At 53.6% G+C, this 17,329-nt stretch overlaps 6 protein-coding genes and 1 non-coding gene across 7 annotated transcripts; 3 read left to right on the top strand and 4 right to left on the bottom strand.

Annotated features, from left to right (window-relative positions):
• Positions 1 to 1,043: 1,043 nt before the first annotated feature.
• Positions 1,044 to 2,252, top strand: LY79DRAFT_513467 (uncharacterized protein; the record flags this gene model as incomplete). The annotated part of the gene is made up of 1 exon (XM_060554496.1): positions 1,044 to 2,252. The coding sequence occupies one exon, from the start codon at positions 1,044 to 1,046 to the stop codon at positions 2,250 to 2,252; it is 1,209 nt and encodes a 402-aa protein (XP_060415247.1).
• Positions 2,253 to 3,264: 1,012 nt separating this feature from the next.
• On the top strand, positions 3,265 to 4,692 carry LY79DRAFT_513250 (N2227-like protein-domain-containing protein; the record flags this gene model as incomplete). The annotated part of the gene is made up of 2 exons (XM_060554469.1): positions 3,265 to 3,356; positions 3,549 to 4,692. The coding sequence occupies 2 exons, from the start codon at positions 3,265 to 3,267 to the stop codon at positions 4,690 to 4,692; spliced, it is 1,236 nt and encodes a 411-aa protein (XP_060415246.1).
• Positions 4,693 to 4,902: 210 nt separating this feature from the next.
• Positions 4,903 to 5,818, bottom strand: LY79DRAFT_513411 (short chain dehydrogenase; the record flags this gene model as incomplete). Its single annotated transcript, XM_060554488.1, has 2 exons — positions 4,903 to 5,653; positions 5,712 to 5,818. 2 exons carry the CDS (start codon positions 5,816 to 5,818, stop codon positions 4,903 to 4,905), a joined length of 858 nt encoding a protein of 285 aa, XP_060415245.1.
• A 1,131-nt stretch (positions 5,819 to 6,949) lies between these two features.
• Positions 6,950 to 8,735, bottom strand: LY79DRAFT_668922 (uncharacterized protein; the record flags this gene model as incomplete). The annotated part of the gene is made up of 9 exons (XM_060563582.1): positions 6,950 to 7,277; positions 7,326 to 7,486; positions 7,534 to 7,574; positions 7,624 to 7,758; positions 7,810 to 7,926; positions 7,972 to 8,064; positions 8,112 to 8,324; positions 8,373 to 8,549; positions 8,597 to 8,735. 9 exons carry the CDS (start codon positions 8,733 to 8,735, stop codon positions 6,950 to 6,952), a joined length of 1,404 nt encoding a protein of 467 aa, XP_060415244.1.
• Positions 8,736 to 10,696: 1,961 nt separating this feature from the next.
• LY79DRAFT_513453 (uncharacterized protein) lies at positions 10,697 to 12,295 on the top strand (the record flags this gene model as incomplete). Its single annotated transcript, XM_060554492.1, has 1 exon — positions 10,697 to 12,295. The coding sequence occupies one exon, from the start codon at positions 10,697 to 10,699 to the stop codon at positions 12,293 to 12,295; it is 1,599 nt and encodes a 532-aa protein (XP_060415243.1).
• Positions 12,296 to 14,290: 1,995 nt separating this feature from the next.
• LY79DRAFT_t101 lies at positions 14,291 to 14,372 on the bottom strand. The gene has a single exon. It is a non-coding gene; the product is annotated as a tRNA-Thr (tRNA).
• Positions 14,373 to 14,905: 533 nt separating this feature from the next.
• On the bottom strand, positions 14,906 to 16,627 carry LY79DRAFT_589445 (cytochrome P450; the record flags this gene model as incomplete). The annotated part of the gene is made up of 5 exons (XM_060561034.1): positions 14,906 to 15,330; positions 15,378 to 15,983; positions 16,030 to 16,189; positions 16,237 to 16,362; positions 16,418 to 16,627. The coding sequence occupies 5 exons, from the start codon at positions 16,625 to 16,627 to the stop codon at positions 14,906 to 14,908; spliced, it is 1,527 nt and encodes a 508-aa protein (XP_060415242.1).
• Positions 16,628 to 17,329: the final 702 nt, after the last annotated feature.

The following is a 17,329-nucleotide window of genomic DNA, read 5'->3' as shown; positions in this document are numbered from 1 at the left end:
CCTCCCATCCCCAAACGGAGGGCCGTAAGCGATCAGTTGCCATATAGGGCAGTCTGATCGCTGCCCGAGAGAACTGTCTCGGATGGCAGACGCTACACGCGTGTTGTTCTATAGGAATTTTCAGATGAAAACGGTTAAACGCATGTTTCCCACATAGTCCCCCCAAACCCGTCGGCTTCCAATAATTGTGCCTGTCGTTCTGACACATGGTTGAAACGGGCGGTTTGGTTGTCGGAAGCTCGAGGAACGCTGCTCGTATCGATTGGCCGGCTTTAGGAATCGGCCAGCACACGATGAGCTTGATCAATGCGATGGACGAATACGGATAACGGGCTTTCGTTCGAACCGTTGGTTTTGTGCGGGAGGACGTGCGCTACTGCTGCCGTCCATTGCGTCCGTTTCGATGCACCGGGACAGTCTGGTGAGAGTAGCCGCGATTAGGTAAGCGATGGTTGCTAGGCAACGAAAAGGTCTATTTACTTACGACGTCATTTGTCGGGAGGCTGGGAAGACCGAGCTCTAGAGAGACAAAATGGCACAAGTGATACAGTACATGACAGGCTTGGAAAGACCAATCAGCCAACCAACCCAAGAAAACACTTAGTAAGGCATCAATTTGGACGACCGGATCCCGGACGATAATCCAGGTTGGCGCTATACGAGTGGATAAGAAGAAGCCCGAGTGAATGCAAAGAGCAAGGAAGCCGCCCCCCCAGCACACTCCCCCACCAACCACCTCACTTGCCATCCCAGCCACGGCAATTTCTGGTTTCTATAGGAACAACACGTCCACCACCACGCAGCTGGCTAGGCAACTCTTTTCTGCTCTGTACTCCGTACTTTTCGACCTTTCATCTGCATCGAGCCTGAAGATTGCCGCTCCCCATCTTTTTCGATTAAGGTGGATTGCAAAGAGCATTCCATCTACAGCATTTACACATACTGTTTCATTCCCGATTATCGCTGGTCTTGCCAGCATCTTCAACCTCTCATTGGAAACCGCCGTAACCTACTCAGACTTCACCTGAAGTCCACTGCCCACCATGGCCCCGGCCGTAGTCACCGGCCTGGCGCACCAAGCCCGCTCATTCATCTCGAGCCGACGACTCTCAAGCCTCCCGGACACAGCAGACATCACAGCCCGGGCCTTTGACGCCTCTGTCGGACCTCTCGCCGCTCGATCCCTCCTCCTTGCCCGCGACAGCACCGGCTACAAGGAGGACCCTCACGTCGGCGTCACCGACCCCCAGAACATCAACAACACGGCCATCTTCGTCATCTTTGGCCTGATCGGGGCCTCCTTCGTCATCGGGGGTATATGGTTCTTCTTCTGGGCCAAAAATGGCGGCTTCTACTTCAAGGAAAACGACTGGGACGAGTACAAGTCAACGGTTCTGCGCCGGAGAGGGCCCAACGGAACACTCTTATCCGGGGCCACGCCTACGACACAGCTGGGTGGCGGAAGTGTGTACAAGGACTACGATGACAATACAACCAGCATCTCAGGAACTACACTGTCAGGCATCACGGCTGGTGCGAGCGATATCGCCGCCCGCGAGAAGCGCGAGAGGAAACGCGAGAAGAGGCGTAGGGAAAAAGAGGCACGTCATAAGGAGAAGCACTCAGCCAGCAAGAACTATGACGAAACCGGCGTTCTGATTGACGAGGAGGCGGAGCGTGAGGCCAAGAAGCACTTGCGATCTTACCGCCACGAGAAGCCTGCTCGCGTCGGCGGCCTCAATAAAGAATCCGAAGCGTCTGAGTGGGACGGCTCAACTAACCCTACCGAGTCGTCCGTCTCGACCAACCTGCTCTCCGCCCGTGAAACCGCGACGACGTCGACGCCGCCCAAAAGTAGGACGGGCGGCATTCGCAAGGTTTACAGCACGGCAGACCGCAACGAGGAGCGCGAGCGCCAGCGCATCCGCGCCGAGGCAAAGAAGCTTCAGGAGAAGGGTCGCGCCGCTGGCAGCTCGAGACGTGATTTCAGCTTCCAACGCGCAAGCACCGTGGCCGAGGACCAAAACACCCGTGGCTACGCCCTACCCCCGCCGCAGGAAGAGCCGGAACCGAGCATGCCCGGCAGCTGGACAGAGAGCGATATCACGAGCGCAGTGGAAAGCGACATGGGTCACAAGTCGTACCACCACGTCATCCCCGGCCTGAGCAGCCAAAGCGCTGTTGGCAGTGAGTACGCAGATGAGAGACGGAAAAGAAGAAAGGAGGGGTACCGCCGGAACCGCGACCATTGAGCGAGAGATGAGCAATGGTCAAAGGAAGAGAAAAATGAAACCAAGGCCCTTGTGACTTGGGTTTAAGATGAAGCAAACGGATACGAATGAAGAGCAAACTGTGATTGGCGAGCATTTTGCGGATTATGGCGTTGGGATTGCAAGTCGTTTGGAGGTGGTACTCGAAGGGCTTTACGGGATATGTAGATTAGCAACGCGATCATGTAGATTGACGATGGGAGGAAACCAATGAATGAGTATTCATCAACGAGGCGTCCTTTCAAGAGCATGTTCGTGCCCTCTAATTACACCATGGTCGTGTTAGAAAACCGCATGAAAGTCTGGCCTGGTGGGTATAAGTTCCATCTACGGATACAATACGGCGTGGTCGTAGTGCACTTTCGTCAGTGGACCCTTGCACTATAGGTATGGTCTGATTATTCAGCCATGCCTACGCTGTAGCAGGACAGCCCCACGGTTAGGTACTTACTTATGGGTAGGTAGTTCAACAATAGCATCCATGCAAGTGCGATGGACGGCAGAGGCCGCTTTCGGGGAGGTGAGGGGAGCAATCGCACAACAAACCAAAAAAGGATCCTTTTTTTTTTTTCGGTGGGGGAGGGGGAGGGGGAGGGGGTTGGTAGCAATAATCATATCGCGGACTTCTGACAGATTCACTTTGGCTCCTCATACTTTCCTCCCACAGCCCCATATCTATCGGGTGCAGATAGAGATCATCATCCGTTGCCTGCAGGAGACGCCGCGCGAGCTTCCATACCCAGTTCGCGCCCCTTTCACGGCGGACCTCGCCCGGCTGACACATTTGGTGGGGGTTGCTGCATTGCCCCTCACCCATCAGCATCATAGCATAGCTGTCTCTGTCTGCTCCCACCGGCCACCAAAGATCCAGAAACAGCCAAAGTGTCGGGTACGGTTCAATCCATACGGCCATCACTTACGCCGTCACTGGCCCAAACTAGACACATCGGTGGGAGGCCAGCGGCAGGGCCCACGACAGACAACGGCAGCAGCGATGGCGGACGATGAGCAATGGAGTGGTATGGAGAACACGATTGAGGATCCGGAGGAGACGAGGGTGATATTCTGCGCGCTGGATTCGTTTCTGTGAGTTTTCTCTGGCGGTGTCAAGTTTTTAATTCGTCCATGTTTCTTCCGGGCTAGCAAGCGATGTGGGAGTTGAGCGACACTGCATTCATCTTGGTCTGCTACCTGAAGCCAATGGATATTATTCCCCCGTGATCTCATCATGACCTGTACCATCTCCCATGTGTGAATCTCACTAACACATCCTGCCAGCCAATATGCCAAAGTGGCACACTTCAATGTAACCCACCTCCGCCGACAGTCATTCTACGCCCTGCCCCAGGCGCACTGGCAAATGCTCGCCGCACCGCCCTTCAACTTCCTAGACACCCTTGAGCGCACCGACGAGGCCATCGAGTCCAACGCCGAGCTCGCTCGCGCCATCGCGCACAACGGTCTGCGCTCCTTCCACCTCGTTCCGGAAGGCTCGACGGAAGAGCCGCGCTTGCCCGATGCCTGGGTCGGGGTCGCTAAGCACAATGACACCGACAAGGCCCGCAGCACTCTCCGCCAATTCTACCGCGACTGGTCCGCCGAGGGTGCCGGGGAGCGGCGGCTATGCTACGATCCCGTGCTAGACGCCGTCGACCGCGAGCGTCAAGCACGCCTGTCTTCCCCATCGGCCCCAGCGGAGCCTCTCAAGGTCCTCGTCCCCGGTGCGGGTCTCGGCCGTCTCGTTTTTGAGCTATGTCGTGCGGGCCATGACGCCGAGGGCAACGAGATATCCTACCACCAGCTTCTTGCCTCATCGTATATCCTCAACTGCACAAAGGCCGCGGGGCAGCACAAGATCTACCCCTGGGCGCACTCCTTCTCCAATCACCGCTCCCGGATGAACCACCTCCGCAGCTGCGCGGTGCCGGACATCCACCCGGCGACGCAACTCGCCGCCGCAGGGCCCTCCGCCGGTAGCATGTCCATGTGTGCCGCCGACTTCCTCTGTCTGTACGCCGACGACGATCATCGTGCTGCGTACGACGCCGTCGCCACCGTCTTCTTCCTCGACACGGCGCCCAATCTCGTGCGGTACCTCGAGACAATCCTGCACTGCCTGCGCCCGGGGGGCGTGCTCATCAACTTCGGCCCGCTGCTGTGGCATTTCGAGAACAATGCCCCCGGGAACCACGGCCGCGACACAGACGGCGACGGCGAGCACGACTACAACAACTCGTCGGGCATCGCGGACCCGGGCAGCTTCGAGCTCTGTGACGACGAGGTCATGGCACTGGTTGAGCGAGTTGGGTTCGAGGTGGAGAGGCGCGAGACGGGGATCGAGGCGCCGTACATCCACGACCCGGAGAGCATGCTGCACACGACGTACCGCGCGAGCTTTTGGGTGGCAAGGAAGCCTCTCTAGACTTGGATTTCTGTCAAAGCCATGTTTTTACACGTGGGATTTATATGTAATAGAGAGATGGTTTCATACGGTTATAATGTCTTAGAACGGCATGATCGACCCTTGGTCTGGTGGGTGCGCAGACATGTTTGGCAATCAACACGATAATACACATTTTGTTGACATCAACAACACACTATTCCCAGACTCCATGTGCAGTAAAGCAGCCCGCTACAACTTGGGGGAAATATTGAGCTCCCCACGCTGCCACAGCGATCCGCCGTCAATAGCGATCACTTCTCCGTTCACATGCGACCCCGCACGGCTGGCGAGGTACACCACGGCGCCCGCAATGTCCTCGGGCCGTCCCAGCCTGCCCATGGGGTTCCCCTTGCCGATCTTGTCGGCGCCGCCCCCGATCTCGAGAAGGCCGTTGGACATCTTGCTCGGGAAGAAGCCAGGGGCGATGGAGTTGACCGTGATGTGCCTCGGTGCCAGCTCCAACGCCAGGTTTCTGCCTAGGTGGATCACGGCCGCCTTGCTGGCGCTGTAGCCGTACGTGCCCTGCTTGCCCAGCGTGCCGACGCCCAGACCCGCCACCGAGGCTGTGATGATGACGCGCGCTGGGTCCTCCGTGTTGGCCGCCTTCTCTAGCAGCGGTGTGAAGAGCCGGATGGTGTTGAAGACGCCCTTGACGTTGAGATCCATGACCTTGGCAAAAGCACTGTCGGGGTGCGTATCAAAGGCCTCGCCCCAAGTGGCGCCGGCGTTGGCGAAAAGCACGTCGACGCGGTCCGTATGCTTCTTCACCTCGGCGACAAGGTGCTCGACGCCCTTGATGTCAGCAGCGTCGGAGGGGACGGAGATGGCAACGGCGCCGGGGGACAGGTTGGGGAGGGCATTAAGTGCCTTGCAGGCCTCTTCGCAAGCGGCGCGCTTGCGGGAGGAGATGAAGACCTTGGAGGCGCCGGCTTGGAGGAAGCTGTAAATAAGGCTAGTTAGAGAGATGGATCACGGTGGATTGGCACGGAAGGACATACGCTGAGGCAGCGTGCAGGCCGAGACCACGGGAACCGCCGGTCACAACGACGACCTTGCCCTTGAGAGAGAAGAGGGAGGGGAAGTCGTTGAGCTGTGCTTCGGCCATTTTGTTCGGTCTGTTGATCAATTGCAGAGAAGGCAACGTCAAACTGCGATATGACAGGCACAGGTTGAACATATAAAGGAGATTAGGAATGCGCCGCCTGCTCCCTACCCTGGGTTCGTTCAGGGCTGGCTGTTAGAGAACCCCCCCCCCCGGTCGGTGACGTTTGCGGGGGAGAAGATACCGAGCCTCGGTTGTCCGCTAGTTCCAGTTTCACAGCAGGGGCGAAGCGTGGGTCGATTGTTAACGCATAGCATTTTGACTCTCGGATGTCTAGCGCGAGATGTGCAGTTATGTAATCTGAACTTTGAGCTCCCTGCGAGCACTTCGTAAAACGGCAACCTCGTGATAAGTCTGCTTTAAGTATGGCTACACATAGACGTCTAGGTATGTTAACAAATTGCCTAGTTACTTACACTTACATACTATAATGCTATGGCCAGGCTGTGCACGTGGCGCTTGGCTGACTTCTGGACCTGCAAGTCTCTAAAAGTCCTGTATTGTTTTGCGCAGATGTCACAGTAATTGAAGGGCATGGCAGCAGTGCAACGACCGCTGGCGCCCCCGGAGGCCAGTCCGAGACACTAGTACTAACTAAAGCCCTACTAAAAGTAAAATGAAAATTTACTTCCCAAACATACTTTTTATTACTATGTCTATACTGACATTTATCGTTATGCCTCTTGCTCTTCGCTACAGTGAGATATAGGAGGTGTAATGACATTGAGCTCAAAGTCGTTTTCGTGCTAATGAGGTAAATATCATATAGATAGTAAGAGATTCCGTTAATGCAATCTGCCCATGCCCCCTCCCATGGCTTCCACTGCTGTTAAGTGTCTGCATCAATGCTGTTGATGCTGCCAATTCCTCGATGAACCACCCATGTGACGTAATGATCATTGTCCAGCATGATTCGAATTCGGCGTGTCAAAGCTTTAAATACCAAAGGTTTTTTTTTCCTTCTGTTTTATAAGAAAAAAAGAGTACCATGAGATGGCCGGACTGTTGGCGAAATAAACTGTCATCCAATCATGGTAGAGGAGCATATAAGTATGCTCATCAAAACGTATATAGTCTTGAACTGTGCGGCTGTCATGACGAAGACGCAAAAACGTTTGCAAACAAATTGTCTGCTTATCTCTTCGACCTACGATGCGAGTGCGTCTTCCTTTCCCAGCATGTGTCGACAGCATCCGCAAAGTCGTCCAAAGCATCAGGGCTGATGTGACCAATGAAGAAGACCTTGACATTGTGTTCAATAGTAACAAGCTTCGAGTAGTTGACGCGAGAAGCTTTATCGAGTTTTTCTCCATCGACGGTGAGTTTCGCTCTCACGGGAGCGAATCCGAGCTCTGGCTCATTCTGTAGCAGCCGGTGGGGCTTGTTATGATATACCATACCATGCTTATGAGCTTTTACGCCCTTCTTTTTGCAGGCCTTGCCTTGGTACGTGAGGATAGGTCTACAATGTTTAGTACAAGAAACTAATATGAGGTCTGGTACCACTCACACGCAGGTACAATGACCTTCATCATTAGCAACAACGACAAAGCGGCGGAAGCCGACGAAGAGAGAGCCGCCATAACGATCTTGAATTGGTTTTCGATCTGATATGGTCGGTGTCCCTCCGAGGCTTGTGCCTGACGGTTCACACCACAGAACTTTGAAGATCTAGTACAATTAGCCAGCGGAGACATAGGCTGAGTCACACCACTAACCGATCCAGGACGAAACTTGTGTGACGGTTCGACAACGTATCCTATGCGCGATTAGCCAAGACCAAGACCAGAACTTACAAGGCTACTTACGTGGGTCCAAATCCTCGTTGGTGCCGAATGTCCCACTGATGCGACTGGGCTCAGCAAAAGATGTAGTATGAGGCGCAGGGGATGTTGGGCCTGTTGGTGTTCGCGTGCCGTCATCTTCACTATCTGCGTATGCTGCTGTTGCAGTCAGATACCGGCTAGGTACTTGGCAATTGCGGTCAAACCCACCGTACGCTGGCTCTGTTGATGGTCCGCCTTGACTCTCTTTTCCATATGTCTCCGCCAAAGCTTCTTGTAGGATTGCGTTGTCGTAGTCATCTGTGTCTGTCGTACCGTATCCAGAGTCTGGTAATGTCAGTTCGGCCCCTAACGCGAACCCGGAAGGCTTACCTTGACTATGAGCGGTTGCACCTGAATCGCGGGCTGCCGTGTACACCTCATGTTCATGGTACATGCTTTCTGTACTATTTTGAGGGGGCAAGACTGCTAAATGGTCAGTCGCTTGTCATTACGTGGGTGAGGGCCTATACAATCTTGATCCTGATGCGCAGCCGGGTCCGGCACATATCCCTGGGGAGCCTCCTGCTTGGCACCCCAGAAAGGGTCCAAAGGCGGGGCTGGATCCGCGGGTGGACTATCTTCCCCATCATGCGGCTGTGACTCGTACGCCGTCTCCTTGCCCTTTCCTGATCGACTCGAATTGTCGTATGGTGTTGTCGAAGTTGGATACGTATAAGACGTATCTGCATCGTGTAAGCCAAAGCAAACTCGGGCATCATCTATCAACTCACTAGTCCCGTCATCGCCTTGCGGTGCGTAGCTATAATCGCCGTCTGTTGTGGAAGTGGATGTTGACAGGTTGTCAAAACCGTTTGTTATCTCCTCAACATTTGGCTGCTCGCGTGGAATTGTTTCGACAGGTTGTTGTAGAGTGGCCTGTGTTTCTTGCCAGTGATATTTCGGCTGACCTGTCTTGGTCAGCGATATCTCGACTTGTCCTGGGTTCGCGACCTACCATTCTTCATGCAATACATATAGTATTTTCCATGTTCGGGAGACCATATCCAATCGCTCCATGGACTACTTCCTCCACCGCCACCACCACCGCCACCGCTATTCTTCGACTTGCTTTTGCTAGACTTGCTTGACTTCATGATGGCATCATGTGTCGACACTCAAGACTTCTGGATATCGGCGTCGGTCATGAGTGGGCCACCAAGTAGGGCCGGGCTCGGGACGGAGACGGCGTCTTGATAGCAGCGTCAGCTTGAGCCGCAAAGGAAAGGGACAAGAGACCAGCCGGGCCTCCAGGCATCGGGGTCGCGGCAGGGTAAATGGGAATTCCCGCCCAATTGGCTGGAGCAGATGTACGGCGACGCGTGACGTATCTTGGGAGATCTTACTGGCGCAAGGCAACAGTTCTCTACAGAAGGGGTGGGATGAGCTTCAGCGAGCCTGCATCGTCTTGCAGGACACCTGAATCCTGAGCTTGGGTGAGTAATACCTAGGTAGGCTGGAAGGTCGGACCTAAGCTGAAGGAGTGGGAGAGGAAGAAGGTCGGGAAACGGGGGACGGAAGACGAGAATCGGGACGGAGACGACAAGAAGAGGGTGTGGCACGGTACAGTTGCCTTTTCTTCCGGCTCTAGCCCTTCAGGGTCGATAAGAACCTCCTCTCGTTACGCATCAGGTATTCCACTCCCGCGTGGAGCAAGTGACAGAACAACAGCCGCAAGATGGTCTTCGGTGGTAGTCTCACATATGGAACCCCCCCCCCCCCCGTCTCGTTCTCTTCGCTGTTTGGAGTGCAACCCAAGGAGCTCCCCATCCCTGCTGTATGAAGGCCCGAAGGGGATTTGCTGGCTGGCGGCGGTTGGCTCGCGTGTTTGATGGAAATGCCGTACCGGTACAAGCGATTGGAAAAGGACGACGGGATCAGGCTGCGCTTTTCGTCGAGTTGCGTCTGGATGTGGCACGTCGTCCCGCCAGTAGCGACGAGGACACCACGACCCCGCGCAGTCCGTATCCACCTGGCAGTGGACCGTTGACGGCTTCCCCCCACGGGAGCTCAAGCTCATTAGCAGACCAGCTGACACATCTGGCTTAGTATCAGTATTGGCAGCAGCGCAACTCCTGGTCCGTCTCCGCTTAGAACAGGGGCCAAGGACCCCCGGGAAGAAGGTGGGTCAACTTACCGCCAAGGGGTAAGGTGGTTGGTTCCACTAACGGCTTCACGACTCGGCCTGTGGCTGGCCGTCCTTCCTCTCACACGTCTGTTACCGCTGCTGCTGTTGCTTGCTATTGTTGCTGCTGGCATGCAACCGTAATTAGCAGCATCTGTGGGTGGTGGTGACGACTGGAACGAGCCGCGTCAACTACGTCCACAACGACAATTTTGAGGTCTCGCTCGCTTCACTAATGTTTTTCGATTTCAGGGCAATCAACGCCGACTTCTGCCTTCTTCCTTCTTGGGCCCATCGGAACACCTCATAGCGATGGCACAGTACCGCGTCCTTCACGCACCATAGCTTCTCTTCATGGCCACGATCGACTACCCTGGCCGACGGGGCTTTGCCTCAAGCCCGCCACTGGATGAACCATCTCACGAGCATGATATAACATCCGAAGTCAAGTCTACCGATGGTACCGATAATGATCATGGTCGACTTCCACGGCTGCCACGACCACCACCTCCTCCTCTGCCAGCGTCGATGCGACCGAACTCGATCTTCCATGACTCCTCGATGGCCCCTTTGCCTATGCAAACAGAGCCTGATATATCTCATCACCACCACATTGCCTTTCAGGCTTTGGGCCCGACCACTCTATGTCCTGCGTCTCGAAATAATCGACAAAGAACAGATTATATGTCTAAACATTTCCCTCCTCCTCCGCCTCCCGCGCCGCTTCATCTCGGACTCCAACAACCTGTATCAACCACCTTACTACGCGCACCACCACCGCCCCCTCCCCCACCGCTGTCGACTCTGGATACGGCACTCGAGAGTAGAGGAGCGATCAACATCCCGGTTCAACGAAGTCTATCTCCATCTATGTCGTTATCCTCAGGATCATGGCATCAAGAGTACACCAGTTCAGAGTCCGAAACCAGCTCCATGGATGCCGATTACTTTGACCATCAAAATAGAACCACGTTTCCACCCCTTTTGCCCAGTGCTAAAGGCCGGACGTTTGAGCAAGAAAGAAAGCAACTGACCGACTCTATCACGAATAAGGTCTCACGTCTTGAAATCTCTCAGAGCTCTGTCCCCAGCTTGGTTGCATCCGATGCCTCTTCGGCAGCATCAGTGGCCTCTATAGAGGACGACGGTGTTCAGGAGCTTTGGGTACAGATGAAGGAGCGTCGTCAACGGCTGAACTTACTCAAAGAGAACATGGCTGCCAAGCGCAAAGCTCTCCAGGAGCTGCGTCGTAGGAAAGATGAAGCCGATAACACCTTCATGCATATGCTCCGCCCCATCCTTGTTAGGGGTCGGCAAGGTCTACCGGGCATGTCTAACGAATTGCTGGACAAACGCTTTGCAGAAATGCAGTCACTTCGCACAGAGTATCATTGGCTCGAGTCCGGGTACGAGGGACATGAATTCGCGCTAGACGAGGAGGAGGTCGAACTTATCAAAATCGAGACACGATTTTTTAGCCTTCTGGCTGCGGGAAGCGGGAGGAATATTCGATCAGCCCCTCACACGGACGACTCTGAAGACAGCGAAGCTGAGGAATTGATGGACGTACCCTATGAGCTGACCGGCATTTCTCGTAACGGACCAACTGACGATGCCCATCCGCTCTGGGAGGATCTCGTGTCTGCAGTCGGAGATTTGAGCAACGCCAGAGAAGAGTACGATGATCTTCTCCTCTACCACGGCCAATACACCTACAGCATGGGTGTAAAAAGGTCTGCTGGAAAGCCGCCTAGCAAGGAAGAGATCGAGTTCATGGACGAGTTTCCGGAAGAAGAACGTGAGAAGCGACAACGTGTTGACCGCCTTACGGAGGAGGTTGACAGGCTCAAGGAGATTTGCAAGCAAAAGGGGGCGATGAAGAAGCATCCATCCTTCAAAATCGCGTATGCTCTCGACCCCAACATTGGAGATGATCTGTCACTCGACAACCCTCCTACAGAATCGAGGACCCTCGCTCACTGGCAGTTTCCGGAGCTTTTATCTCACCCCGACCACGTTCTCCGACCAGAGCCGCTGACGGCTCTGGACGAGCTGAAACGCGCTGCAAAAGTCCCTCTTGACAGCCCAGCGAGGAATCTGCAGCTGTGCGCGGCTCAAAAGGAATATAGCATCTCCAAATTGATCACTGAGTTTAAAGGGGAGGACAAGTCTGATTTCATCACCAGGTGGCTCCTGCACCAGCTGCGGACTTCGCCACTTGCAGTTGAGCTTCTCTACTCGACCTTCACTCAGACAATTCGACTAAAGATTAAGAATTTTCACCGTTGGCAGCAAGACGTCCTTTTTCACTGGTGGAGAGACGGTGCGGTGAAACCGCCGGATGAGTTCTTCGGCCCACTTACGGGAAGCGGTAGAGTATGGCCTGGACATGAGGCAATTCCTGAGCACATCTCAGAACCTCCAGAGCACGGCATGCAATTTTCTACGCCACCGAGAGCATCGACCGAAAATTGGGCGGGCGGCAATAGACAAGCATATGACGATACGAGCTGGCCGTCAGCAACTTCATGAGTTTGATCAGCAAGTGCGCTTTTGATTTCATCTTTTACGTGGCGTCGGGATCCATACGGACTTGTGAGCCTTGGATACAAACGGCACGAGGCTAACCTGATCGTACCTGGATTCGGATGACGGATTTGCTTTACTTGGGCGGCCTTTTTGATACCCAGTGTTTTTGGTGTACAGATATGATATCGTGTGGGCTCTTTACTTTCTGGATCGGGTCATGGGCTATGCTGTCAGATTATATTGAAAATTCATGGTTCTCTTCCATGAGGGCGGGTAATTCACGCAGCATGGTAGCAATCATGTTAGAAATTGTATGTGCACATTTATTACTAGTAATTACTATGGAGCAATTGAGTTTGCAGCATAAACTACCGTAGCCCGTTCAGCCGATATCTAGTCACCATCGCTTTGGCTAGCGCACGGGAGCGATATCCCCACACATGGCGGGACGAGCCATGGAGAAGGCCCAGTATGGAATGGTAAATCTAACAGCTGATGTACCGGTACATAAGCACTATCTCGCCAGAGACTAATGCAAGTCCTACACAGCATTCTACAATGGGTCAGAGAGTGCGGAGCCGAGCGAAGTGAGGGGCCAAGCAAGACACACATGTGATCAGTCCCGCCGTCCCGCTTGGGATGGCGCTACGAAGAATGCACTCATCGGACGGACGGGGGGGGGGGGTTACGGTAGGTTGTCGTGGACGCAGGGCACCTTCGCGAGCAAGTGAGATAGCTGACGGCGAGACTGCAACCGAGTCCACGAGAAGCTTGGCGGACATGTGTGACAGCCCTTTCGGACTCTTTCTTGAAGCTTGGATAGCAGCATGACCAACCAGAGATTCTTGGCATAATAGCAGTGACAACAGCCTGGATATACAAGTAGGCTATTTATTGAAATTGGAACCAGCATCTAGCGGCGGCGACTGGACTGGATGAAGTGGTTTGGGAACTGTACTTGCGAGAATTACGAAGCTGCCCTCGGCCTTTTCCATTCCCGTGAACGGTGACGCGCCAGGCATGCATCCGCAGGGCTGAGGACAAATCATCAAAACGTGGCGGAGGACTTTGGAGATGCCAATGACTTGTTTCGCATAAGGCTGCGACGACGTCTTTGGTGGGTGGCGGTTTTGGTGGTGGTGGTGGTGGTGCCACATTCCGACCAAGCCATTGAGCGTCACGAAGAGCCCGACGGGCATTGAGGGAAGCATGCCATTGTTGTTCAGATATTATTCGACACCCGGGTTCCCGTGGGGAAAGGGGGGGGACGTGATGGGCGGTTTGATACGTAACCCGGCAATGCCAACAGGAAGAAGCTTGCAGCCTGCTTCTGGCGATGATCACATTCCTGGTCTCCTAATGCAGTCAGCCTGTCGGGCTTAGGGGGAATACCTCTGCTCAGTTTTACGACCTTTCCAGCTTGGCTTATTCTACCACAAGCCAAACTCCGACGAGGATCTCCCTTCATGTCCTATCTACCCGTCTGCTCTAGGTGATACAGGCAGTTGTGGATGGTTGTTGACAATACGGGCAGACGAGGCAAGCTCAGCCAGATAAATCTATGATTTCCGCATCGCTGTAAACCACGGGTCGGGGCGGCTTGTCCTTGCTCGGCATAGCCCGGTGAAAGCATGGTGACGAGCCGCTGTGATATGCAAGGAAGCTCAAGACAAGGTCATCGGTTGTTTTCATTTGCATGAAGGGGTGGGTGTCTTCTTCCACCGAATGGATGGATGGACGGATATGTCAAAGTGCAAAAGACGGGGGCCATTTATTATAATGTGTTTGATTTATTGGCTTAGCGGGGCCTTATGAATGTGAAGGAGAATGCTTTCCGTATGCTAGTTTGCGTTTGTTATTGGTTATTCACCATCTTAGCCGCAAAAAAGGAAGTATTCTTACTGTTCACAGGATTACCATAGATTGATTGATTGGTTCATTCATGGGTGACTACCCGGCAGATATTGACAAAAGTAAAACTTGAAGAAGTGTTTTCAATGCCTCGTGGCGGAATCGAACCGCCGATCTTCTCATAACACTAGAATACTAGTGAGACGCTATACCACTTAGCCAACAAGGCTGTTAATGCGTTCCAAATCTGGTAGATTGATACATATACTATTGCGAAGTGTCAGCACAGCCAGCCGATATTGTCAATAATTCTCCGATCACCCCTTTCATGAGGATATGAAACCAACCCAAGCGGCGGGATATGATCTTTGGCGATGGTTTTTAATTTCTCTCTAATTGCATAGCATTCTATACATATGCAACAAGCAGCAAGCAACAACATAAAACGAACGAACGACTCTAATGTAAAATCTCGCTGTCCTTGCCTCTAATGATATCCATACGCGGCACTCCCGCGATGAACAGATTGATCATATCTGTATATGTGGTCATATGTACAATGGTATTTCCTCCATGAAGCCTTTCTGATTTGCCTGTTCGAGACCCTCGAGCTCCAGGCCCGCCACCAAAGATCCGAGAACGCGGCGTCTGTAAACACGGCATCACTGTGACTTGGTTCGTGGGAGCCCCCCCCCCCCCCCAATTACCGAGGTTTGGTCTACGCCTCGTTTATAATGATCCATCTCTTTTACACTACCTGGCTCAAAACGCCGCCGTCCGCCTTCGGAATAGGATTTCCGCGTTGGGGTCGGGCGACTTGCTCATTACCATGATAGTTGGCTTTGGCCGCGTCTCCCCGTCCTTAAGCTTAATGTCGTAGTTGAGCAGGAAATACGCCAAGACTAGCTTGATCTCGTTCCCTGCAAAGAATCTGCCAGGGCAGGCGTGCTTGCCGGCCCCAAAGTTCATGTTGGTGTCGCTAATGCTGGTGAATTGCCACCGGTTGGCATCCTCGTCCGACTGTTGTCGTAGCTTGTAAAACCGCAGCGCGTCGAACGTATCGGGATCTTCGAAATACCGTTCATCGTGCGAAATGCCAGCCTGTGGCGCCAGGATCTTGGTGCCTGGGGGCAAGTGAGTGCCATCAGAGAGGTCAATTGGCTTGACAACTTTGCGGATGAAAGATGCTGAGACGTGTTAGCCCGGGCTTTGGCATCTGTCGTGTTCAACTCACTAATGTTTCCGGCAAGGCGCTGGGTTTCCTTCATGAAGCTATCCAGCTTCTTCAGCTTGGCCATGCTGTCTTTCCTTGCCCAGCCGCCCTCAACCTCGAGAACTTGGTGCGCCTCTTCCCGCAGCATGTCCTGTGCCTCTGGGTGAGCTGCGAGATCGTAAATGCAGTCGGTTACCAGATTGTTAGTCGTGTGTATTGAGGCTGCCGCCAGAATGAGCTGCAGGTGTGCCTGGGACCTGATGTCCATTTTTTCATCTTCCGGCAGGGCTTCGACAACCCATTGAACCAAGTCATCGGGTGATTTTTCGCCGCTCGGCATGTCCAGATCTCGTAACCTCTCTTCTATGATTGGCCTCAGCATCGTGCTAGCCTTGTCGATGTCTTTCCGGATTTGTCTCAGTTCCGACACCCCATACTGTGCAATAGGCCGGGCCCATACAGGAAACAGCTGCATCTTCACAACGGCAACGAAGACGTGGATGGCGAAGTTAATGCTGATGTCCATCCACTGCTCCTGTCGGTTGATGTCAGGGCCAACGAACGCTCGGCCACTGATCCGTGCGATAGCTCGAAGCGCGAAGGGCTGGAATTTTATCGGCGTCCAATCTAGAATGGTCAGTATTGAGCGGTTAAGATGCCGGCCAGGGCTTACCATTGCAGTCGGGAAACTCTGTGGCCACGACGTATTCGAGCTCCCCCTTGAGCTGGGGCACAAGACGCGCAAGGTTCTGTGAAAGCTTGCACCTTACGAGTGTCGACAGCATGTCTGCATGGTCACCCAAGGTGAAGTTTGTATATTTGCTCAACATGGCCTATACTGTCAGTATGATAGATGAGTGAAACAAAACTGAAGGCATACCTCATCTACGGCCTTCGTAGCACTAAGGATCTCTTCAGGCAGGCCTCTAAGCTCCCCGATGAGGCTTACAGGTACCAGTACTTGCAGGCCCTCCGTGGCCTTGATTTGATATACAGTATCGCGAAACTAAGAATGCTATAAGTAACTCGACGACAACAAAACTTTGATTGCGTCAACGTACCTTGCTATAGCTATCGCGAATCAACGTCTCTGCGTCAAACATCCACTTTGTCTTGGCGGCCTTGTAGAAAGGCATACTGGGGATCGTCTTCTTCCTGGACTGAAATAGCCAAACTACCAAGAGTATCGTGCTGATGGCGACATAGTAGTTAATGTGCCTGCCCCCGGGGACCACGCGAGGCAGGTTGAGTTCCATTGGCATGGACGACATGGTCGATGTCTGATTCATTGGGGGCGCGGTTGACGTTTTGAAGGCGTTGTGTCCAGAACAATGTATGCGTCAAGGATCGGTCCTCAATTGAAAGGGTGTTAGAACGACACCACGTTGGTACGAGCTATGTCGAAATCAAATCGCCTCGCTATCGTGAAAGAATAAGAGTTGCCTTCCCGCAGCACGAGGGGAAGTATGACGACTTAGGTATGTCTCGAAGACATTGGCCATTAGAAGGAGCGAATTACTAGCCAAGCCTTGTGCAAAGTCGACGGCCTGATGATGGCATAAAGGTTGTTCGTGGTCGACAAGAGACAAAGTCAAATAAACGCAACGCCAGAAGTTGGCAAAAGTCGATTGCTTGGCCGCGTCCCGTTCGTTCCTCAGTCTCTTCGAGCAGTGATCTGGTATGTGCTTGGTGTCGTCGAGTTTCAACTATCTCGAGCCTCAGGGTCGAAGAGGACAGGCAGGAAACAGACGAGATGGCGGTTTGGGTCTCTCAAGCAGTGGAAGCCGTGAATAAGGCGAAAGAAGACAGAAATCAGAAGAAAGAAAAAAGTACAGATCAAATCGAAAATCGATACGGCGCGCGGCGCGCGGCGCGCGAGCGCACATACCAGAAACACAGACGACATGCAACACAGGCAAAGCAGGGCTTCCCACTCTCCCTCCCCTCGCGGCAACAGGGAACACAAGCAACCC

The sequence above is a fragment of the Colletotrichum navitas genome (assembly GCF_030913465.1).
Source record: "Colletotrichum navitas strain CBS 125086 chromosome Unknown LY79scaffold_22, whole genome shotgun sequence".
Lineage (NCBI taxonomy): Eukaryota > Fungi > Ascomycota > Sordariomycetes > Glomerellales > Glomerellaceae > Colletotrichum > Colletotrichum navitas.
The sequence above is the reverse complement of the archived record's forward strand: the minus strand, read 5'-3'. Positions and strand labels throughout refer to the sequence as shown.